The sequence below is a fragment of the Delphinapterus leucas genome, chromosome 4 (genome assembly GCF_059928025.1).
Source record: "Delphinapterus leucas isolate spDelLeu-1000000601 "Yukka" chromosome 4, BTC_Dleu_Yukka2, whole genome shotgun sequence".
NCBI lineage: Eukaryota > Metazoa > Chordata > Mammalia > Artiodactyla > Monodontidae > Delphinapterus > Delphinapterus leucas.
In genome coordinates this window covers 67,809,015-67,834,214 of record NC_143132.1, presented here as the reverse complement: position 1 = coordinate 67,834,214, position 25,200 = coordinate 67,809,015, and the positions used below count along the sequence as shown (strand labels likewise).

The following is a 25,200-nucleotide window of genomic DNA, read 5'->3' as shown; positions in this document are numbered from 1 at the left end:
TTTATTTCTCATGGGTAAATATCAAGGATTGCTGAGTTGTATAGTAGAGCATAAGAATTTCAGTTGCTTCACATCCTCTCCAACATCTGATATTTATCAGTCCTTTTAATTTTAGCCATGTTAGTGGGTATGGGGTGGTATCTCATTATGGTTTGAATTTGTATTTCCCCAATGACTAATGGTGTTACGACTGTGTAACTGTGCTTATGGGCCATTTGTGTATATTTTTATGTGAAGTATCTATTCAAGCCTTTTACTTTCTGCCTTTTGTTATATGGATTGTCTTCTCATTACTGAGTAGTATTATATAAGTATGTATTCTGGTTATAAGTCCTTTATTATATTTATATTTTGCAAGCATTTTGTCCCAGTCTGTGTCTTGACTTTTCATTTTCTTAAAGTCAAAGGGCAAACATTTTTAATTTTGATGAAGTTCAGTTTATCAATCTTATCTTTTTATAATACAGTTTATGCTTACCATGTCCTATCTGAGATTTGCCTAACCTAAGCTCACAAAACTTTTCTTCTATGTTTTCTTTCAAAAGTTTTTTAATTTTAGCTCTTATTTTAGGTTTATGATCCACTTCAAGTTATTTTTTTGGGTGTCTAGGTTCATACTTTCCCATGTGGATATCTAACTGACCCAATACCATTTGTTGAAAAGACTATCCTTTCTGCATGGAATTAACTTGGCACTTTTGTCAAAATCAGTTGACAAAATCATATTTTTTGACTCTCCATTTTGTTCCACTGGTCGATATGTCTGTCCTTTCACCAGTGTCACACCTTGACTACTATAGCTATATAATAAATCTTGAAATTAGGTAGTATAAGTCCTCCATCTTTGTTGTTATGTTTCAGAATTGTTTTGGCAATTGTAGATCCTTTGCATTTCCACATAACTTTTAGAATAAACTTTTTAATGTCCACTAAGGAGCCTGCCAGGATTTTGATTGATAGTGCATTGAAACCAAAGATCAGTTTGGGAGAACTGGTATCTTAATAGCTAGTCTTCTAAACCATGGACACAGCATAACGCTCCATTTATTTAGGTCTACTTTAACTTGTGTCAGTAGTAATGTTTTTTAGTTTTCAGTATACATACAGGTCTTGTACTTGTTTTTAAAAATTAATTCCAAAGCCTTTAATATTACTTGTTGCTACTGTAAATGGTATTAAAAAATTCAGTGTACAATTGTTTGTTGTTAGTATGTAGAAAAACAATAGATTTTGTGTATTGACCTTGTATCCTGCTACTTTGCTACACTAAATCAGTTGTAATAGCTTTTAATGGATTCCTTAGGCTTTTCTACAAACATGATCGTGTCATCTGCAAAATAAGGCAGTTTTACTTCTTTCTTTCCAATATGTATGCCTTTTATTTCTTTTTCTAGAGTTGTGGCACTGGCTAGGACCTCCAGTACAAGGTTGAACAGAAGCAGTGAGAGTGACATCCTTGCCTTATTCCTGATCTTAGGTGAAAGCAATCAGTCTTTTATCATTAACTATGATGCTAACTAAAGGATTTTAGTAGCTGTTATTTGCCAAGTTGAGGAAATTCTTTTGTATTCCTACTTTTATGAGAGTTTATCTTTCTTTTTAAAAATTATGAATGGGCATTAATTTTGCCAAATGCTTTTTCTGTATCCATTGACATGTATTCTGTATCCACATGATTTCTCTTTTCAGTCTTTCAATAGGTGAGTTTTATTGCTTGGTATTTGGATGTTAAACTTACCTTATATTCCTGGAATAAACCCCACTTAATCATGATGTATAATACTTTTAATACATTGCTAGATTTCAGTTGCTAATTTTGTTGAGCATTTTGGCATCTATGTTCACAAGGGATATGTGTAGTTTTCTTTTCTTGTAATGTCTTTTTCTAGTTTTGGTATTAGGGCTCCCCCTGCCTTCAGAGCAGCCTAGAAACTGACTCCAGGCAGTAAGTTGTGGACAATCATAGGGCTCACCTTATCTTTTCCCTTCTCTCAGGGACTATAGTTTTCTGTAGCCTGTTGTCCAATATCTGAAAACAGTTGTTGCATATATTTTGTCTGATTCTAGTTGTTTACGGCAGGAGGGCAATTCCTGTAGCAGTTAATCCTTAATGGGAGGAAGGAAAAATCTGTGTCTTCTATATAATTTTAAAAGAGTTTTAACTGTTAGAAAAGTCTCTTATTTCCTTCTACCTTCTTATAACCTTCATCGAGATACCCTTTAGAGCCTCAGTTAAGTATGATCTTTGCACCCTATGGCAGTTTTTAGATATTTAAAGGCAGCACTTGTGTCCTCCCCAAGGCTTTTTTTATCCCCCTGGCTGAGCATTCTGAGTTATTTCAGATATTTCTTTCTTTTTTAAAATACATCTTTATTGGAGTAAAATCACTTTACAATGCTGTATTCGTTTCTGTTGTACAACAGAGTGAATCAGCCATATGCATATATATATCCCCATATCGCCTCCCTCTTGAGCCTCCCCCCCACCCTCCCTATCCCACCCCTCTTGGTCATTGTAAAGCACCGAGCTGATCTCCCTGTGCTATGCAGCAGCTTCCCACTAGCTGTCTATTTTACATTTGGTAGTGTATATATGTCCATGCTACTCTCACTTCGCCCCAGCTTCCCCCACCCCACCGCCGTGTCCTCAAGTCCATTCTCTATGTCTGCGTACATATTCCTGCCCTGCCACTAGGTTCATCAGAACCATTTCTTTTTAGATTCCACATATATGTGTTAGCAGACGGTATTTGTTTTTCTCTTTCTGACCTACTTCACTCTGTATGACAGACTCTGGGTCCATCCACCTCATTACAAATAGCTCAATTTCGTTTCTTTTTATGGCTGAGTAATATTCCATTGTATATTTGACTGATCTTCCAGATGCTTTGTAAGTCTAATTACGTTCTATTTTTGTCAAAGTTCCTCTTAAAAATAATGGTGCTTATAGTGAATACTGTATTTCAGGATGTCTGTACACCAACGCAAATAATATTATCCTTTCGTACTCGTGACAAAATCACCACTGTTTTTTTTTTTAAAAAGCTTCTTTTTAAAAATGAAAGCAGACAATAAAAAGACAGCTTCTAAACTTTTGGATTTGATTACAAATTTAGCATTTTGAAGAGTAGATATGATGATATCACCTGGTTTCAGTTTTTAAGCCCTGTGAAACTTTCTGTTTAAATGGTGGTTAAAAATAATTTATTTTGGAAAAGACATTTGCCCTTTAAGAAATCATTCCTGAAAGTGCTGAGACTCTTCCAAATTTGGAGGAGAGAGGCAAGTTGTAAAAATTGTAGGTTGCTAGGCACTATTACAATACAGATTTTAGTCAGACAAGAACCAAATGAGGAAGTAAAACTTCAGGAGGAGCTATTTTAGTCTTTCTCCCCAATGGGTAAGCTGAGAGGGTAACTTCTGATTGGGAAAAGACAGTAATTGAAGGTTACAATTTCTCATGCTTTAACTGCCCTATTTGACAAAACAAAAAAAGAGAAGAGAGATTAGAAACCAGCTAGAACAACCATGGCATTTCCCTTTTATTCATTTAACAGCCTAAACAGGGTAAATATGTACAGTTGAGGAATAGAAAAACTGTAACTACTGAACAATCACTGGAAAGGACTTTTGACACCAGGTTAGTTAGTTGGAGGGCTGTCTCCTCTGAGAAAAGGATTAATATTGGATTAAGAGGAAGCTGCACTGTTGGAAAAATTTCTACTCATCAGTAAGCTTGTGTCTCTGTGGATGGGTCATGACTGTTTCCATGTTTGTCTACTGGCAGAATTTAGTTCCTTGTGGACTGAGATCCCCATTTCCTTGCTGGCTTTCAGCTGGGGGCTATTTCCAGTTTCTAGAGGCCACCCACATTTCTTGGCTTACGGCCCCTTCCTCCATCTTCAAGGTCAGCAGTGGTGCATTGAGCCTGTCTCAAGCTTTGGATCTCTCCTCCTTCCATTTCCTCTTTCTAATCCAGGTGGGAAAGATTCTGTGACTCACGTGATTAGATTGGGTCTACTTGGATAATCCAGGATAAACCCATCATTTTAAACTCAGTATTTAATCACGTATGAAAAGTCCCTTTTGCCATGTAGGATGACATGTTACAGATTCTGGGGTATATGAGGTGGATATCTTGTTGGTGGCATTATTCTGCCTATCGTACAGCCAATGCCAGGGGTATCCACAAACAAGTGCAGAGACATTGCTAAAGTTACAAAACCCAGTTTTACAAACATCTCATATCTATGTGGCATGGTTACTTGGTACATCTCCCTCCTCCAGTAATATCAAGGCTCTTCTCTTTGACCAAACTTACTGGCACATGTGACTATCTGACCAAACAACTTTTTTTTTTTTTTTTTTTTTTGCGGTACACGGGCCTCTCACTGTTGTGGCCTCTCCCGTTGCGGAGCACAGGCTCCGGACGCGCAGGCTCAGTGGCCATGGCTCACAGGCCCAGCCGCTCTGCGGCATGTGGGATCTTCCCGGACCGGGGCACGAACCCGTGTCCCCTGCATCGGCAGGCGGACTCTCAACCACTGCACCACCAGGGAAGCCCCAGACCAAACAACTTTTATCTACCAATATTCTTTATCACATTCTTGAGGGGGTCGTATATGTACTGTGCTCTCTTGTGGTCTTCTGCCTTTTAATACTCATAGCTCAATTTGACCATCTCAGATGCAACAGACACCCTTACAACTCTCTCATGTATACAGACACATCCTCTTTAACTCCCTTTATCTAGTCTCCTGAATTTTTCTGATTGCTTTTTAGGGGAAGAAACATTTTACTTGGCTTTTCTCCATCCCTTTTCTTTGTTTCGTTTGTAAGCTAATCATTCCAATGCAAAACCAAATTTAGGAGACAGCTTATTTCCAAGCAGAAGGTTGCTTCTGCACATTTAGCTAATTCTAAATGGCAATGAGATTGACAGAAAGAGAAGTTCAAAACGGTCACTTTGAAAAGTCAAAGCCTGGACAAGCATGATATATCTGTACATCTGACCCTGCACTGTGAATTTTACACTTTTGTATCATAGAAATCTCTCAGTATACCCTGTACTTTGGCAGTTTGAACGGCTCTGCCATATGCTTTGTGTTAATATATTGAAACTGGATTAGCACTCCTAAATTTCTTGTTTTTGGAATACAGCTGGATGAAATGAATGACTGCTAATGTCATCCATCTATTTTCTAGATGGATCTTAAAATCAGTACCCTGAAATCTTAAGATGCTGACCAGAAGCCTTACTCATCTTGTGCTTTTTACCATAAGCGAGTAAGAAGGTTTTACCTTAATTATTAGCACCAACCAAACTTTTACTGGAGGTAATTACTGAGATAAAGTCCAAGCTTATCTTACAACTTCATCCAAACCAGCCCAAACCACAAACAGGCATGGGATTCTTATAAAGTGAGGGACCACTTTGTCCCCTATTAAACACAGGGCATTTTTACAACAGAAGTCATCGGGGAGGCAGCTCAATGCAGTGCTGTTTAAAATAGCAAAACGACGGGAACAACCCAACTGTCCCACAATATGGACTTGCTTAAATAAATTAAGGTGTATCCACATAACGGAGTATCTTGCAGCCATTTTAAATGATGCTGTAGAATAATACTTAGTGACACTGAAAATATTCTTCCAACATTTAGTATAAAAAAGTTAGAAAACAGTACATGTTATATTATTCAAATTGTGAAAAACAGTCCTCATAATACTATCCACTTATGGAAAAATAACAGGTTAATACATAGAAAAATCTGGAAGTTATACACTAAAATGTCGGCATAATCATTTTTTCTTACTAGTAGAACTATAGGTGATTTTTATTTTCAGTATATTTGGTAATGGATATGTACTACTTGGTAATCCATATGAGTTAATATTATTTTTTAAAGTCAGTGGGGAATAGTTCATCTAACTTACTTCTCAGTAAACTGAGACTTTTAGAGGCAAATCTTATGGTCACCTAATCCTCCCCTTCTCCCACCAAACATTTCTGCTTGAACATCATCAGGTCCATAATTGTGAACATTTAGAAGTGTTTTCACCATTTTACTTCATTGAATTCTCACAGTAACCTCATGAAATAAAGTAGGTAAGGCAAGGAACCATCAGCTTTGTTTGGAAACCAGAAGTACATTTGTAAACCTTAGGTTAGAAGTGTTGCCTTTCCTGGAAATCCAGGCAACCTTATCAGCTGCTGAGTCCCATATGTATGGGCTTGAAACCCTGAGGGAACCTTTTCCTCCAAACACCTGCTGACTTTTTGCCAGCCTGGGCTCAGCCAACGAGCTCCAGAAGGCCGCTGATTGGGAAATTAGCTGCAAAGTGGCAATCTGCAGAGGACAAGCACTGACTCACCACATTCTTTAGAGGGGCCAGCCTGCTGCTTCTTCCTTTTCTTTAGTGTTAGAAAGAACACCATCCCACACACAACGACCAATGTTACAAGTAGAGCTGCAATCCAGAGGATGTGGTCTGGGACAGGGGGGCTTGGCACAGGTGGCTTTGCATCTAAAAATGAACCCAAGTTTTCAATCAGCCAGGAAGGTTGATTATAACAGCTTTATAATTGCTGCTCTTCTCTTTATTTACATGCCAGAATCTCCTCAGGGCTCTACTGCCAGAGCAGCCTGAAATCCACATGATTTGGGCCATAGAAAATCCTAGTCTCAGGGCCTCGGCAGCTGACTGAGAACCAAGCCAGTGACTCTGACCAAGTGCCTGGACTGAGCTGCCTTGCCTTCCCTTCCCAGAGACTGAGATGACAATGACCATGATCCAGAAGAGGGTCACCTTGGCCCTTGGTTCTGGAATCTGGGTAATGTACCTGTACTGAGGCTCTGAAGGTACAGTCATCTGGGCAGCATCCGGCTTCCTCAGCCCCCTAATGTGGTCAGGCCCCAAGTTTTTTTTTTTGTTTTTTTTTTGCGGTACGCGGGCCTCTCACTGTTGTGGCCTCTCCCGTTGCGGAGCACAGGCTCCGGACGCGCAGGTTCAGCGGCCATGGCTCACAGGCCTAGCTGCTCCGTGGCATGTGGGATCTTCCTGGACCGGGGCACGAACCCGTGTCCCCTGCATCGGCAGGCGGACTCTCAACCGCTGCGCCACCAGGGAAGCCCTGGGCCCCAAGTTTTGACGTTTCTGTTATAGTAATTCCTCCATCCACTTATCATCTCTAAATCAGGCTCCAGACACCTCTCACCCGGACAAACATAGCAGCCTCTTTATAGGCACCCATCTCCAGCTTTGTTTGTTCTTTCCCCTGATGTCTAGGTGGACTTCCTCAAGCATGGCGTTCAGCCTCTCTCTCCTACTGGAAAACTTTTGATATGTCTTCATGCCCTGAGGATCAGGGTCAGAATCAGCTCCTGGGAAGTCAGGACTTACTTCCTTGCACAAGGACTCCTAAACTTACAGGAAGTTAAAAAACAGGCTTTGGGTGGAAAAATTAGGACTGAGTGGCCCATGTTATAGACATTTATGGGAAGAGGTCTGGTAGTTAATCTCAAATTACAGGAGAATAGGACCAGCTGACCTCCCATTAGCTTAGGGGCATTTTGTGGACCCATGCCCTGTTTCTGGGACCTTAAGAAAAGGAATTGTTGGTACTGCAGGCCACATTCAACACTTTTTGAGTCTATCCCAGTTTAATCTCACTTGAACCTGTTTGGCATCCCAGTAAAGGAGGGTAATACTTGTTAACATGGAGGCTGCTACCTTTTGATACCCCAAAAGATTCCTTGACACAGGGCCTAACCTATATCTTATCTAGCCATAGAATAGGGACACAGAGAGGCAAGCCCCATTTTCCTGAGGCAGCTAGAGCTGAAACATTTCTGAACATGGCGGCAGCTAGGAAGGTTTTGGCAGCAGTTGAGAAACGGCAGAAAGGTGAGCCACGATGAGGCTCTAGTGGTGGCGAGGCTCTGTTCCTGTGGGAGTCATGGCAGAAAGCCCCAGGGTGTGTCATGTGTGGTGATGTTGGCAGTGCCAAGAAGGTGCTAAATTTCAGGACAGCATGGGAGAGGCTTCTATCAGGCCAAGAGAGGCTACAGTGGAAGCAACCAGGACAGACAGGGTGACCTCACCAGTTACTGAACTGTCAAGAGTCAGAGGTGTCTGATCAGAAGGAAATCAGCACCTGCACAGGGGACTGGCCCACTGGTACAGCTAAGCTGGCTGGTGGGGACTGGCCCCAGGGGCTGTCCGTAAGAATGCATCAAGAGGCCAAGTTATGTTTGAACAATGAAACACCAGGAGAGGGGAGGCATTAAAGCCAGAGGATGGAGCAAGGAGCTGGATGGATGCCTTAGGAGGGGGCAAACCAAGGGGCCAGAGTTGGAGGAGGGGCCAAGGCAAACAGAAGGCAGATGGGTGGGGGGAGGGGTCAGGATCAGAATAAGCAGTGTTGAAGGCAGTGTGGGTACAGAGTGCCTTTATTGCAGGAGAGACTCCTGCAATTACTGCTCCTCAAAAGTGGGGTCTCAAATATGGATGTATTCTAGGGCAAAGCCAGGAATTTAAAATGGCAGGCTCCTATTAGTGTACACGGCTTAGTTTCAACCCTTTCCCAGTGGGATTGGCCCCCATACTACACTGTCAACATGCCACAAGCATTTCTGCTTCTGCATATTTCCTTGACACATGTGTGCGATGGCCACCACTGCCTGTGCCCATGGCAGGTACTGCTGATAGATTGTGGCCCTCTCACCTCCCAAGCCTGAATGCTGTTTCAGAATTTTTCAGAAGCTACCACGAGTTTGAGTACCTGCCATCTCTTTACCACACTTATTAAGCCCAGTTATTTCTGTTATGGTAATATAAGGTCCCATGTCCTTTAGGAAGCCTTCACTGACCCTCAAGGAACTTGCCTATCTCTGAATGCTTATAAATCATATTATCAGTCACTCTTGTTTTTAAATTTAGTTGTATATTTCCATGGGATATAATTTAGATTCTAATTCAATCCTTTTACAATCCAATTTACCATGTGTGTCCATCGTGGAGTTCTGATTCTATTAGAAGGGCAGAGAGCGTGTCTTATACCTTTTGGTTTTCTCCCCTGAAACCAACGTTTAGAATGGTTTTGTACTCATAACAAGTGCTGTATGTATATATGAATGTGTGTGTGTGTGTGTGTGTGTGTGTGTGTGTGTTTTAATGAGTGGAAGAATTTTAGCCTGGAGAAATCCTGCATCTTCTAACCTAAGCTTCAGAATCTTCTCTCTAAAGGTAGCCCAAAAGACTGGGCCAGTGTCAAGGCTAAGAACGTGCTTCCTCAAGAGCGGCATAGGTTCATAGCCTCTTGGACCTTGTAGCACTCAGATGAAACAAGAGCCCTCTGTCTGGGTCTTTCCTAACAGTATGAAAATGGCCCAGTTGGAGGTTTCCTGGCAAGCAGGGGACACTGGATGATCTGCCTTACCCACCTGTGTATAATACCTGATAAAAGAAACTGTCAGGCTTACCTATATTGCAAGGTGGCGAGAAAAGCAGTGTCTTCGTTGGCTCAAGTTGCAAGACACAGAAGATGCTCACGTTTGTTTCAGGAGGGATGGAAAAAGACATGCTGATAGAAATGTTGTACAGTTCTGTGATATTATTTTGAGATTTCTTCATGACAGTGTCATACTCAGTAGTAGAATTCTTAGTTTTTAGCAATATATACATCCTCTGAGGTTCTGGGTAACCTTGTGTAGATGAGCAGGTCAAATTTATGATGTTAGAATTTTCTGTTTGATTAGGAATTAGATTTATTTCTGGTTGACTGAAGTTAGCTGAAAGCAGAATAGAGATACAAACAAACAAAAAAAGAAATCAGTTTAAATTTAGATGTATCTAGAAGGGAACAACAAATAACTAGGTATCCTGGGAACTCACTGGGGGCACACCTGGCAGGCCCCAGGGTGTCTAAATTGTGGGCCTCAGCCCACGGTGAGAGCCACATAATGATCCCACATTTATTTTTCAGGAATGGAGTTGGGGCCACCATGCTTACTTCCCGCTGACCCCAATCAAGGAGGTGCTCTCTGAGCAACAGGAGGGCTAGCTCCTTCTGCCAGCCAAATCCCTTGCTCTTCTTCTGTAGTCAGTAGGTACTGTGCAGGTTCTACATACTAATTTATAATTTAGTATATTGTTTCTAAAACTTCAGTGATTCGCATGGTATTGTTACAAGTTTTGCTATATCCACCTACTCCTTAAGCGCTCTGCTTGTACGTGATGTGGCCGGTGGAAGGTAGATTGCCATGGTGTTACCTACTTTAGACCTCATTAACGATAATTAATCTGGACCTAGTAATCCCACACCTGGGTATCTACTCTAGAGAAATGAAAACTTACGTTTACACAAAAAATTTGTACATGATTTTTTACAGCAAATCTATTCATAATAGCCACAAACTGAAAACAACCCAATGTCTTTCCATGGGTTGAGTGGATAAACAAAATGCTACTTAGTAATAAGAAGGAACAGATTTTTGATACGTGCAACAACTTGGATGACTCTCAAAGGCATTACGTTAAATAAAAGAAGCTGGTGGTAAAAGGTTACATACTGTATGACTTCATTTATGTGATATTCACACAAAGATAAGACCATAAGTTGCAAAACAGGGGTTATGGGTATAGAGAGGGTATGACTATAAGGGCATAGCATGGGGAAATTTTTTTAGGGTGCTGAAAATGATTTGTATCCTGTTTATATTGCTGGTTATATAAACCTATACATAAGTTCATATTAATAGAACTGTACACCAAAATAAAAATAATTTTACTGTATTTTAATTTTAAAAAGTCTGTAGTGACATTTAGGTTTTTCAAGGCCTGGAAAAGCAAGGGAGCTGTTTTGTCAGCTTTTGGGTTGTGTGCCTTGGGTTATTTCCCTCCTGTCTACTGGGCTTATGGTTGGGCCGCAAACAAGTCATAAGCAACCTCTAGGAGGCTGAAGGGAAATCCCAAATCAGCCAGCTGTCACCCTTGGTAGGAGCTCCAGGCAAAGATTTAGTGGGTGAGAACTCTTGGACTAAAGGAGAAAATGAATGTAAAAGAGATTTGAGACCTATATGGTTCATATAAACTTAAGGGCCAAATCACCCATGGTTTTCACTTAGCCACATTACCTTGGTTTAGTTAGCTCTATCTGGTCCCCAAAGCAGATTCTTAGAGATCATTCAGAAGTAAACTATAAAAAGTACGAAGGACTTTTAGTTCCCTCCTCCCAAGCCCCGCACTCCCTTCAAACGGGCTTCCCAGAATTGGCTGTCCTCTGCCTCTCTGGAGGCGGCCCTCTCCCCCTCCTATTGCAGTCTCATCTGAGAAGTCCCCGTATCTGAACGCGCCATTGGCTACATACCCAGCACTGACAGGTCAGAGCTCATCTGGTGGATGGGAGCCAGTCCTTGGGGTCCTTTATAATGGATGAAACATTGATACGATCCCTTGTCCTTGATCTGAACGTTGTGGAGTCGCAGTGTCCAACTGTCCTGGTCAAAGCTCGTGCGGCCTATATACTTGGGATGGACATTGTGAGGATTCTCTTGGCCTCTGTACAGCTCATAGAGAACCAACTTATTCTGGTCCTGCCAAAATATCACCAGCTCATCCAGGCTTAGGTTTCGAGAGTTTGAAAAGTGGCATGGCAGGTCTCCAGTCTCATTGAAAAATGCCTGACTTTCCAAGGAAGCAGCACCTAAAAGAAGGAAAGGTGGAAAGTGGGGAAAGAGACACAAAAGGGAAGAAAGAAAGAAAGAAAAAAAAAAAAAACAGAAACTCCATTTCTCTTTATACAATACCCAGATGCTATCTTATCAGTAATGATCTTGAAGAAGTAGATATTAAACTCTGGAACTGTGCATACACATTGGCATGTGCAGAAAGGAAGGGGCTTTTGTCCTCACTCTACTGATAACTAACTGGGTGGCCTTGTGCAAACTGCAACTCCTATGAGGTTCAGTTTCCTTATCTGTTTAATGAAGGGGTGGACTAAATGTTCTAAGGTTCTTTCCAGTACTATGGTTCTGCGAATTTAAATCCCAGAATAGTGAAAATCAGAAAATTAGACAACTCATTCACCCATTGGTTACTTCCCTATAATCTGAATATTGATTCTCTTCACTGTAGCTGTTACAGGCTCCATTACTTCTTCACCATGACCAAAAGCTCCCTTCTCCCCTCCCTATCCCCTTATTCCTTGGCCTGCTGTGGTGAAAAGAGTTCCGATATCCCTCCTTTCATTATGCCTCGGTAGCTGGGGATCACAGTGACTAATATCTTTGAAATTCAAATAGTTCCCTTTATAGACTTTCCCTCATGACTGCTGCTCCCATGGCCAGCTCTCCCAAGGGTAAAAACAGTTTGGAAATGACACAAATGGTCAACCAAGGCCTCTATTCTGTGACCTCTCTAAGCTCTTTCGGAGATCAGAAAGAGAACTGGGCAGATTTGATGGTTGTTTTGGGATTGTGGTGGTCGAAGGCCATGTAAGGTACATGAATGAAATGCTGGAAATGAATCATAAATGGGAAGGTGAGGATGTACTTTTGGAGTACTGGGGAATCCCCAGGTACCACAGACTTGCTCTGCCCAGGATGCATTGCTTTTGGAAATGTTTTCAACCCCTGGAGAATGTGCTGGGAGAGTTCAGAGAAATGCTTTCATTCCTGAGGGCATATTGGGATTTGTGGAGGGATTTGGGTCTCCTCACTCCTTAAATGTGATTGCTTATAGGGTTTCTGTAGGACCTATTCTGGATCACAGAATTACTTGAGACCCGGCCAAGAAATTAAGTAGTGGTGAGTGAGAAGTGCAGGGTTAGGGGAGAAATGCTGTTTCTTAGTTAATATGAAGTTAGACGCCACCTTGGGGAGGGAGTTAGGATGGGTTCTAAGTAACGCTTCATCATTCCAGACTTCAGTAAAGGGATGTTGACATTAAGGAGGAAAGGAGAAGCAGGTTGGTGAGGGAGATGAGAGGAGTTATCTGAGGCGTTCTTTGAGGGGTGGCAGGAGAAATTAAATTGATCTGATCAATAGGGTTCTCTTCTAAGAGGGAGTAGAAGAGAAATAACAGTGACATGCACTTGGTGAAATTGAACTGTGTGCAGAGTGGCCCAGTGAGAACCATAATCAAGGGGGTGGGTGCCTGGGGTGGTCTTGGACTCTATGGGAAGGGACTCTAGGCATCAGTGAGAGTCAGCACAAGTTTGAATCACTGCCTATTGCATTACACTCACTAGAAGCCTGTGAAGCTCTTGAAAGCAGAAAGTACAGTCTGTACAAGGTGCATTCCCATATTGGAGGGAGGCGGGAAAATCTACCTGGGTACCTGGAACAGTGAAAGGGGGACCTAAAGAAGTCTTACTGTGTTCAGTAACTACTTATCAGGCACTCCTGGGGTGCTGCTACTCCTCTGCTAAACTCTGAATGATAATGTAAGGGTGTCACCTACTGTAAAAGCTTCTAGCAGCTATCTCTGGGGAAACTCACGCTGGTTTTATCACTAACTTGCCATATGATATAGAGCAGATGACCTGGTGGGGAAACCAAACACATAGTTGAAAATTCTGCCAGTTAACAGTCACCATTATGTTATTATTCAGCAGTGCCTCTGGCCTGGAAATGACTTTGCCTTTGGCTTCTTCTGTCTTCCTGACTTAGGGTTGCTTCTCTACAGAGCCTCACAGAGCCTCTTCTCCTGCCCACCCACTCTCTCCACTCACAGAGGGGTCCAAGACCCAGGCTCCCTCTCCCAAAGATTATATGGAATTTTTCTTCCACCCATGGAACTGCTCCCCTCTCACCTGCCAACCGAAAGTGTGGTCTGTGCTCTAAAGGCATCGGCATCCCCAAGGGGATGCAGAATCCCTGGCCCCACTCCAGACCTTCTGAGTCAGAATCTGCATTTTTAACAGACCTCCAGTTTGAGAAGCTGCAATAGAGTATTTCTATCTCTGCCTCCAGAGTGGGACAGAGAGATGACGGAACAAGAAAAATTCGTTTCCATCCATCCTTCCCCAAACCCTCTCTCTTCACCCTGGGGTGGAAATCACTCTGAAGTCCATTCTGAGTGGAACTGAAAGTATTTCACAACTTACTCCATAGTTCCTCGCCAGCCACTGGCTTCCATGACGTCACTTAGAGCTATGTATGCTAATTGCCTCTCTGATGATATGGGAAAACTTAGCTCAAAGTCTGTTTTTTCTAAGTGGCTTCAGGCCTCCCCTGTTATGACCCTAAACCTTAGGCCACCCAGCTACGGGACTTGCTGGGCTCCCCTGGAGGGTAAGCATTGAGATTCTCTCTCTTTCCTAGCACTTGAGTCATAGAAATGGTCTGGGTCTAGTTAAAACTGGTTGCTATGATGATGTTAGGAGCTAGGCGCTCAAGAATCCATGTAGACACCTCCCTAATTAGCTGAAGACCTTTCTTTCAAAGGATACTTGAGGACATCATCAGCAAGAAGCTGTTTGGCTGTCAGACAAAAACTACAGTCTTCTAACTTTGTGAGTTCTCTGACCCCACCTGGGACTTCAGTCTTCCCCAGCTACTACCCCGCATGCATGTCTTATGTATTCTAGGGTCATATCTTCCTCATATTACTATGCTTATCTGTACTCATGAATTTCCCTTCTTTTACTAAACTTCCTCCAGAGCTTTACTAGGCCCTATGGAAGCCTCATTCCATTGTAATAAACTCCTCTATGTCTTCAACCTCTTCATCAAATGTTTCCCCCAGGGTTGTGCTTTCACTGAAATCTGGCCCAACCCAAAGAACGTCACATGCCTCCAGCCGCTGCTTGTTTTATCACACATCAGAGGGACCTTGAGCAGCACTCTTCCCCTTTTGAGGTGTTCTCCTCCCTCACTGCTGTTAGCTACTAATTATTTGTCACTACTTCCTTGCTCACTGAAGATTTTTGGCATTAGATGCAAGGTCTTTCTTTCCAATCAGTTATTCCTATCAAATTGGGTGACTTTGGCCTGGATGAGTTTACCAACACCCTTGCCTCAAAGTTCTTTGATCTTTCCCACTTCAAAGATCTTCATCCACAGGCTATTTCAGCAGCCCCTTTCCCATGACATAATCTTAAACCTTATCACCAAGAACACCTCTGCCCCTAGAATCTTAAACCTCAATGTACCAATCTCTGTCCACAAGATATTTTCCACCAAGATTTGCTCTTGATTCTACCTACATCTGTTCTTCAACTTTATTAAGACCTCAGCTCTGTCCAGTCTAGACCCTATAATGCAGTGCTTTCCAAAAGCACTCTCTTAATAGGTAGCTAGTATGACTGAGAAACTGAATTTTCATCTTATTTAATTTTAACTAATTTAAATTTAAATAGCCACATGTGGCCGATGGCGGTCATATTGTTTGCACAGTGATAGAATATTTTTTCAATCATTCTCTTGCAAGCAACTTCAATAAACTTGCCCCTTTGTGCAGATTTCATCCCAAGAGCAATCTACTTTTGATCTACATATCTGTTCCTTATGACTGAATGTTTGAGCACTCCTGGAGGAAATTATGCAGTTGATCAGGCTGGTGACATTACAAATTGGTAGTCTCTAGTTCCACTTAACTTGGCCTCTGAGCTGCTTGCCCTGCTCACCACCCTCTCCCTTCCTCACAGCACTTACTTCAGCAGTACCCTCTGCTACTGATTTTAGTTTCTCTTTCTCCTATTTTTTTAACATGTTTATTGGAGTATAATTGCTTTACAATGGTGTATTAGTTTCTGCTGTATAACAAAGTGAATCAGCTATACATATACATCCATCCCCATATCTCTTCCCTCTTGCGTCTTCCTCCCATCCTCCCTATCCCACCCCTCTAGGTTGTCACAAAGCACAGAGCTGATCTCCCAGTTCTGAGCTGATCTCCCTGTTCTGAGCTGATCTCCCTGTGCTATGTGGCTGCTTCCCACTAGCTATCTGTTTTACATTTGGTAGTGTATATATGTCCATGCCACTCTCTCACTTTGTCCCAGTTTACCCTTCCCCCTCCCCGTGTCCTCAAGTCCATTCTCTAGTAGGTCTGTGTCTTTATTCCCATCCTGCCCCTAGGTTCTTCATGACCTTTTTTTTTTGGATTCCATATATATGTGTTAGCATACGGTATTTGTGTTTCTCTTTCTGACTTACCTCACTCTGTATGACAGACTCTAGTCAACTCTCTGAAAGAGTAAGTGGAGATTGCTGCCTCCACCCCCAGCCTCTGTCCCCACCTCTCTGCTGAAACTTCCCTGGCAGATGTTGTCAGTGGCTTCCCCCCACTGCCAAACGCAGAACTCTTTTCAGACCTCATCACCTCTGACCACGCTGTTGAACGCCACACTGTTGGCCATCTCTCCTTCTGAAACTCTGTTCTTTTCCAACCTCTGACATCCTGGTCAGTTTTCTCTCATCACTCCTTAAATGGTGACTAGGGCAGGGATGGTTCTTCAGGAGTTTTCATGGCTGATATGGTATTTCTGTTAAGACTAGCTTTGCTTTGATCTCATGCTCACCATGGATCCCACTATAGATATAAATATAATGTATATACAATTATGTATATTTATATATTATAGATATATAATGTCTGTATATTCTATAAAATATAGAACTATACTATATGTTATATGAAATATGATTTATTAAAATATATGAAGCATCATATAATGTAAAATGTAAAACACATCATTACATGTCAAAAAATTCAGCTCCTGGTAAGTCCAAGCCATCAGATTACACTACCCACTGCTCCCAGTATCCATCTCCTCCTAGGCACCTGGCTTCTCCATCACTTCCCTTGCCTAGGCAATTTCAGCCTCTTGCGCACAGTGCCTAGCCTCTCACTTTCTTGTCCTCTTTTCCTCCAGTATCTTGTCGCCCACTCTACCCCAGCCATTTCTTCCCTGGACCAGACCCCAGACCCTATTGTTACCACTGCACCCCATAAAAACTCTCAATATCAAGCATCTCACCTTGTGACCACCACCTCTTATCTTTTCATTTCATTCTTTCTTCTACCACCACTCCATCAATTCTCCCACCTCACTGGGATATATTATGAATTGGAATATTTCTCACTGTATCTGCAGATACTACCCTAGGCCAAGACTCCATTACCTCTTGATTAGATAGTTGCAATTGCCTCCTAACTGATCTCCCTACTTCCACCCTTGCCCACAAATCTAATTCCTTAAGCCCAATTGATCCTTTAAAATATGTCTCAGATGGTATAACCCTCCTGTTCAAAAGTCTCTGATGACTTCCCACCACTCTGAAAATTATATCCAAATCCTTTCCCATCACGCTGAGAACTATACCCCCAGTCCTTCCCATGACCTACAAAGTCTTATGTAATCTGGCCCCTGGTACCTTTCAGACCTCTTCCCTTCACTTACTCTGCCCCAGCCATACTGGCTTCCTTGCCATTCCTCCAAAATGCCAGGTACATTCTACCTCAAGGCCTCCCCCCTTCACTCTTGTTGCACAGCCAAGAAGGCATTGCAGTCTCTGAAGGGAGTTGCAGTCAAGGACTCGGCCCCGTCACTGCCCAGTCACGCTCTTTCACATATTTATATTTGTAGCCCAGGCACTTTCGTTCCTCAGTTTCTTTGTTGGGGCCTTGGGCAGAGGTCTTCTTCAGATGCTTCTGCTCAGGCTGCCTTATGGTAGGAGGGAAGGAGGACCTTGGAGACACTTTCCCCATGGAGAATTACTTTTCCCCAGCAGACTCAGTATTTCTACTCTTAGCCCTTTCCCCTCATCCTTCCCTTCCACCTCTCCCCAGGGTCCATAAAACTGCTGGAGCCTTTTGTCTGGGGCTCCCTCAACAGTGAGAAGAACCCCCATGTCTGTGCTGATCCACCTGATCCTTGACTGGTGTGCTGCACAGAGGGAGAAAGAAATAAAAGTGTGGAAGAACAAGTTAAGAGTCAAGGGGAGTTAGTCTGAGAAGCTCTAGTATTTTCTAGAAGAAGAGAATGCGAGGAATGGTAGAGAAACAATATTTAAAGAGATAAAGATTGTGACTATTCAAAATGGAAAAAGACACAAGTCCTCAGATCAAAAGTGTGTTCTAAGTACTGAGTAAGATAAATGAGAATAAATCCACACCTAGATATGTTGTGGTGAAGCTGATAAACAAAAAGCATAAAATATTTTTTCAAATTTACAAAGAAGAAGAATTGAATTGAATCTTTTCATTCTTTAAAAAAATGAAGAAAGAATACCTATAAAACAATGACAGTTACAATGAAAGCTCCGTAGCAACCATAAACCAAAGAAGACAATGGGGCAATAACTTCTGAATGAGTAAAATACACACACATTCAAATAAAGCAAATTACAGCATTTCAACCCACTGGACTAATACAATTTCAAAAATTATAAAAATGAAAAGAATTTAGAAACATGAGAAAGTGTGTATGAAACAATATTGAATAGAACATATTCAGGGATTTGCCTATATATTGTGGTCACAACTATATATAACTAATTTTACTCTCTTGTCTGTTACACTGTAGTAAGGACCAGAGGAGTGATTTTTATGTATTTTTTAATTTTATATATTTTTAAAGTTTTTTTTTTTGATGTAGACCATTTTTAAAGTCTTTATTGAATTTGTTACAATATTGCTTTTGTTTTATGTTTTGGTTTTTTTGGCTGCGAGGCATGTGGGATCTTAGCTCCCCGACCAGGGATCGAACCCACACCCCCTGCATTGGAAGGCAAAGTCCCAACCACTGGACCACCAGGGAAGTCCCAGAGGAGTGATTTTTAAGTAGTGGAGGGAGCTGACTACTTTTTAATGGAGACATCTATAGGGAGAATGAATGAAAGAAAGAGTGAAAATAAAACCAAGAATGGGTAAATACTCTTAGAGACTGTTGAAAGAGTTTTCATAATTTTGAGGTCCTGGAACTTGGCCCTGTGACTGGCAATGGCTATAAAGGAAGGGCTACAAGTGTGTTTGTTTCTGTAAATCTTAACAGTACCGAGGGGGCCAAAATCCCGAGTTGCATACTCTGGAAATGGTATTAAGATCTCTCACAGAGTAAAAACAAGCCACAGTCTCTCAAACTCTTGCTGCTTCCCAAAGTAGTCTGTTTGCTATTGGAGACTCTCTGTTCCCTACAAATTTCACTCTTGCTCCCAATCAGGCCTCTACTTATCCTATTCAGTGACCATCTTCCACTAAATTAACTTGTCTGACAGCCCATTCTCTCTGGAACCTACTAAATACTCTACTAAAATGATCCACTACTTCGGAAGTAAGATACTCCCTACTGGGGAGCAAACATCTATTTCAAAGGCCTCTGAGACAGTACCTTAACATAAAGGGGTGACTCCAATAGGAGAACTACTAGGCTCCATGACAGTTCTTTGGGAATTACGTCTGAACTATCTATCTATTCACCTCTGTGATTATAGTGACAACTATCAACAGCAACAGGAAGTGGGAGTCAAAGTAATCATATAAACGTAATCCTCATGCAGCCACCCATGTAGGAACCTGCAGAAACCTGGGAGGAAACAGTAGACCCTTACACAAGATACGAAATGAGGGTTAGAGCCAATTTTATGTAAATCTTAAAGTGAATGAAGACCCCCAACTATACTCCTGGTACATTAATTGAACCAGAGGTATTGTTCAAGAGAAATGAGAAGCCTTAGGACCCAGTAAACCCCCAGACAATAAGAGCAACCATAAAAAGTCAAACTAGGAAGAAACTTCCTCCTGATACGTGAGCTACTGATTTTCCAAACACCACTCTGACTCCAGCTTTAAGTACTACTGGAGGTGCTGGGTAGCAGCCAACAGAGCTGGACAGTTAGAGGTGCCTTTGCAAGTGGCACTTCAACATTCCTTTGGCTTTATGAATACAAAGCACAAATTATAACCTAATTCTGCAAGGCCATGGCTGCCCTCTCGCCCTTTTAGGTTTTAAACTCTCGTCCAATTTTCGCCTCATGGGCCAGGGCAGCAACTACAATGTCTGATTTCCATGACTAGGGGAGGACACGAAACATATGGAGGAAAAAGGAGACACAGAATTATTTCACTGTACTGTTTTATCTCTGCTGTCAAATGAATTATTCAGCCCTGCATTTTTGCTGTGGATTATCTGGGTCAATTGCATCTCCTTTCTCCCTTTGGATTCCTGCCTATGGGCAGGTCACTGCTTGCCAGCCCAGCAAGCAGAGATGTGCCCTGAGAAGAAAGGTAAAATTCAAATAGATTCTTTTCCATTCTTTAAAAAAGAATGAAATCTGTTTTATTATTTTTAATTGTGTGTTAAGTATTGGCAATGTTATCTTCCAATCAGGTGTTACCATTTTCCTATCCCACTTAAAATTTCTACTGCCAAAAATATAACTACTATTCTCTCACCACCATAAAGCTTAAATGACTTCCGTTTGGGGGAGTTATTTTTAAAGTTTCAATATTGATAACTCTCTTTTTAGAATTTAGGAAGTATCCAAGTATCCAAGTATCTGGTACATTTTTCTTTCTTCTCTCCCAAGTCATAAAAGCTGGGCTGGTCACTGTATGAGAAGGGCCAGGGCCCGAGCTGTAGGGACAGCTAAGGTGTCAGCTGCTGGGAAGGTGGAGGATGTACCTGGTGGGGAACTTGTGAACTTGGCTAAGGCACAAGCCACATTATCTATCAAAGTTGTTTGAGTCCCCAAGGGACAAATCCTAGTATTATGGAGAGTTCCCTAGCAAGAGTTAGGAGGAACAGCATAATGTCAAGGTGAAGTGAAGAGAGGCTGAATCTATACTGCTAGGTGTGAATCCAAGCTCTGCCACTTATTAGCAATGTTGTCTTAGGCAAATTACTGAACCTCTCTGGGCTTTAGTTTGCACAGCTGTAAAATGGGGAATCATACAACAAGACCTAAAGCAGGGAGTTATGGTGACGTTTGAGTTAATATTTATAAAATGCTTAGAACAATACCTGGCACAAAGTAAGCACTACATCTCTGTATTTGTCAAATAAATAAGAAGTGGGATAGGAAGGGGTTCTTGCTGGATAATGTCCTGCAAATCTTTGTTTTATCCCCTTTCTCTCTTGCTCTTGCTCACACATCACTTCTACCTCCCCAAGAGCTAGAGTAACAGGTCATATTGGTGCTGGGAGGTGGAAGCTGCTGTTATGACCTAAGTCAGTAAAGTGATCAGTTAGCCCATCTATAGATCAGGCAGCACATCTATAGCACAGACCCAACAAGCTCCAAGGTGCTAAACAGAAAACACATCACAAAAGGCCTGTCCCAGCCAGCATCAATCTGAGGGAGCATCTCTCCCTTGTAGCCTGACTCCTTTTACCCACAGCAGGGACAAGGACAGTGGCCAAGGGCCTGGTGTGTGGCTGTCAGAAGGAGGTAAGCTCGTGGCCGGGCCAGTTAGTCAGGGGCAGCCTGTGTGCCGTTGTAGCCAAACAGCAGGCTGGGCTCCCCCTCCCTGTCTGCCCCACACCAGGATCGGATGCCTTCCCTCTCGGTGCTAAGGGTGGGGAAAACAAGCAGTAGGAAGGGGATGGGCCAGGAGAAACTAAAGGCACCCAGTCGCAGGATGGGCGGCAGGAACCTCGGCCAACCCCAGTTTACAGATGAAACTGAAACTCAAAGAGAGCAGTAAACAGGGAAGGTCTGAGTTTTGTGAGGCCTGACACTTCTAAAATTTCTTTTGAGGGGGAAGAGCTCTTTCAGAAAAAGAATACAGAACACAAAACAAAATGCCCATGGCCACTACAGTGCCACTCAACATGGAGAGAATGTGATAGAAAAGTCGAAAAGTCGCAGTGGAAAGAGACAGTGGTCTTAACTTATTGTGGTTAAAATATCTTATTAATGAAAATTTTACTAAGGCTTAAGACACAGGACCACACTGTTAGGGCTCCTCCTGGGGTCTCGGAGGGGCTTGGAAAGAGCTGTGCAAGTGAGGAGCCCTGAAGCTTAGTCCCTTAGCTTGATGGTAAATCAGCTGATACAATTAGCTGAGGCTCACTGAGGCAGGTGGTAGCAGAGCTGGGTTTCTTGATCCTCCCAGTAATCAGTGCCAACTATGATCTATGGGCACGGGCTGGTGGGGAGGGCAGTGGATTGGGGGGGAGAGGGAAGGTAGGGAACGAGAAAAACAATGATCGCTAGTGGAAGGAGACTTTTAGAAGCCTGTCAGCCATTTCCTAAAAGTGTGAGAATGCAGAAGTGGGAACAGAGGAGCAGAAGAGTTAAGCCTCAGGCGTGTCAGAGTAGGGACCCTACCCCAGCTCCCTGGGCACCAATGGACAGGCCAGTCTACCCTCCTCTGTGCATCCAGGACCACGGGTGTGAGACGACAGAAGGTGTAGGGCTCCATCTCAGGCTGGGCCTGCCATCAGCTGAGATACTTGTTCTCGATTGTGATACTTCCTTCTTCTCCATGAAAGTCTTTTGCATGTGGTATTGTGAACGCTGAATAGAAAGTGAGTAAAACCCATCAAATCTCAAACCCCAGCTTGTAGGTCAGGTTCATCGGGAGACAGTGGGAGGATTCTAGGACTTTATAAAGCCCAGAGGGTGCTTACCAGACAGCAGGAGGGCCATCACAACGAGAGTGTTTCTCAGTCCCATGGTGCTAAAGTTAAAAAAGAGAAGATAAAACTTGATTAGAAAATGAAACCAAAAACCAAAATATAACAAGTGGAGTTTGAAATTCACTTAGGCCCATGGGTGTGGCAGAGATCAAACAGTGTGTACACCAAAGCCATTTTTTTTTCCTCCTAACCCCACAGACACGCCCTATTTCCCAGTCCCCCCCACCCCATGTTAGGTGGGCCATGTGACTGGTTTTTGGCCAATGGAATTGTGGGCAGAAGTGACAGGTGTTACTTCCAGATACAGCAGCACTAAAGCTTCTCTCTTGCCTCCTTCCCCTGCCTTCTTGGATGCAGAGGATCCAGAGGAGGAGTCCAAGGGCCTAGAAGATGGAAAGCCTCACTATGAAAGAAGCTGGTTTGCTGGACAAATTAATGAAACAGCTCTCAACACCCCACAGTGATCTATATTGGGCTGTGACATGAGCAAAATATAAAACTTTATTGTGTTAAGCTAATGAAATTTTGGGAGTTGTTTACTGCAGTAGCTAGCATTACTTATCTTGACCAATAAATGGGTATGGCGGGGCAAATAGAAAGTATTTATGTTCAGAAATCAATTTTCCTTTGGCTTCCCTGTGGTTTTCAAACTTTATTGTGCACAAAAATCATCTGGAGGGCATGTCAAAGCAGTTTCCTGGGCCTTGTCCACAGAGATTCTGATTTAGTAGATTGAGTGAAACCCATGACTAACAAACTCACAGGTGATAGCGATGCTGCTGGTCTAAGGACCCCACTTTGAGAACCACTGCACTAGAGTGTTCACTTAGTCTATATGATGGAGCCAAGGAAAATGACAGGCATTGCTCTATAAACTCCATCCTCTCTTTTTAACTCTCCTGCCCTCTGTCTTTCTTCATTCACCCACTTACCCCAACTTAGACCAAAAGGGCTGTAGAGTGGCTTACAGGGAAGCACAGAATAGGAAAGATGACCAACATTACAAACAGGGGAAAAGCAAACCAAATGCAGGAATATAAAATGGAGCCGAATACAAGGCAAATGCTAAATGCTTACCATAGAACTCTGCCCACTTTGCATGGTGTGGGTCACAAGTTTGGCTTGTAGCTTTTTTAACAGCCAAAGAGAAAAGGTAAACCTAATTGGTGAATTGATTTACAGATCTGTCCATGAGATAAAAATAAACCAATGCTCAGGGGAAAGTGTGCAACTATTCCTGATGCAATAGCAGAAATTTCTTTCTTAGGGGTGATTTGTCTAGAAGCCATCCCTGATGACTTTGGGCTAGGCTAGACACCCTTCCTTTCTTTTCCCATAGCACCCAGCACACAGCTTTGGGCCCAAAGTGTCTGTTTCTTCCCTTCTGGACTATAACCTTTCATTTTTAATTAAAAAAATTTTAGTAGATCATACCTGCACATGGTACTAAATTTAAAATGTAAAGGTGATAAATAGTGGAAAGCAACTCACTCCCAACCCTGCCCCCTAGCAGTCTGATTTTCCCCCATAGAAATAACTGGAGTGACCACTGATACCTATTAGCAGTTTCTTGCCTCTACTTGAAGTTATTTTAGGCAAAACGAAATGAAAACTTATACCCATATTTTTTTTCATTTTATTATAAAACACAACTGTTAGCATACTATAATGCAGTTTTGCACACTAACCACTCCCCTGGAGATTGTTCTGTATCCGCATGTACTGAGTATCCTTATTCTAACAGTCGCATATTATACTGGTGTATTCTATTGGATGGCAATAATTTACTTTACCAGCCCCTATCAATAGACGTTTAGGTTTTTCCAATCTTCTGCTGCAATGAAAAACCTTGATCATATGCCAAATCACATACATGAGAGTAAGCTATCTTCCTATAAGCAGAATGCCTTGACCAAAAGGTCAAAAGGTGATTGCAATTTTAATCTTCACAGATACTGAAAAAATTGTTCTCCCCTAAAATTTTATGCTTATGCTCCCAGCAGCAAAACATGAGTGTGCTTAGTTTCATGTAGCTTTTGCCAACAAAAGCTAATTTGCGATCTTTATCAATAGGGAAGGTTAAAATGACATCTCAGTGTAATTTTTTAAAATTTTTTGTTGTCATGAAATACACATAAAGTTTACCATCTTACTCATTTTTTGAGTGTACAGTGGTATTAAACACATTCACATTATTGTGTAAGTATCACCACCACCCATCTCCAGAACTTCTTTCATCTTGCCAAAATTAAACTCTGTACCCGTTAAGCACTAACTCCATACTCTCCCCCACCCCTTCGTCCCTGGAAACCACCATTCTACCTTCTGTCTCTATGAATCTGACTACTCTAGGGACCTCATGTAAGTAGAATCAGACAATATTTGTCTTTTTGTATCTGGCTTATTTCACTTAGCGTAATGTATTCAAGGTTCAACCATGTTGTAGCATATGTCAGAATTTCCTTCCTTTTTAAGGCTGAATAATATTCCATTGTATGTATATGCCACATTTTGTTTATCCATTCAACTGTTGATGGACATCTGAGCTGCTTCCTCCTTTTGGCTGTTGTGAATAATGCTATGATCATGGATGTGCGAATATCTCTTTG

The 25,200-nt window shown here is 42.1% G+C and overlaps 1 protein-coding gene across 6 annotated transcripts in view; it reads right to left on the bottom strand.

The window, feature by feature from the left end:
• CD86 (CD86 molecule) overlaps positions 1-25,200 on the bottom strand; it is a 61,902-nt gene that overhangs the window by 6,180 nt on the left and 30,522 nt on the right. For 3 of the 6 annotated variants that reach the window (XM_022566801.3, XM_022566754.3, XM_022566859.2), the window contains exons 2-5: positions 22,583-22,632; positions 11,372-11,707; positions 9,486-9,794; positions 6,376-6,528 (exon numbers count right to left, since the gene is read on the bottom strand). In XM_022566801.3, coding sequence (XP_022422509.1) covers positions 6,376-6,528; positions 9,486-9,794; positions 11,372-11,707; positions 22,583-22,632 — 848 coding nt within the window. Of the gene's footprint in view, positions 1-6,375; positions 6,529-9,485; positions 9,795-11,371; positions 11,708-22,280; positions 22,470-22,582; positions 22,640-25,200 lie in introns of those variants that run through there. The other 3 variants (XM_022566904.2, XM_022566652.2, XM_089909989.1) reach the window with 3 other exon arrangements.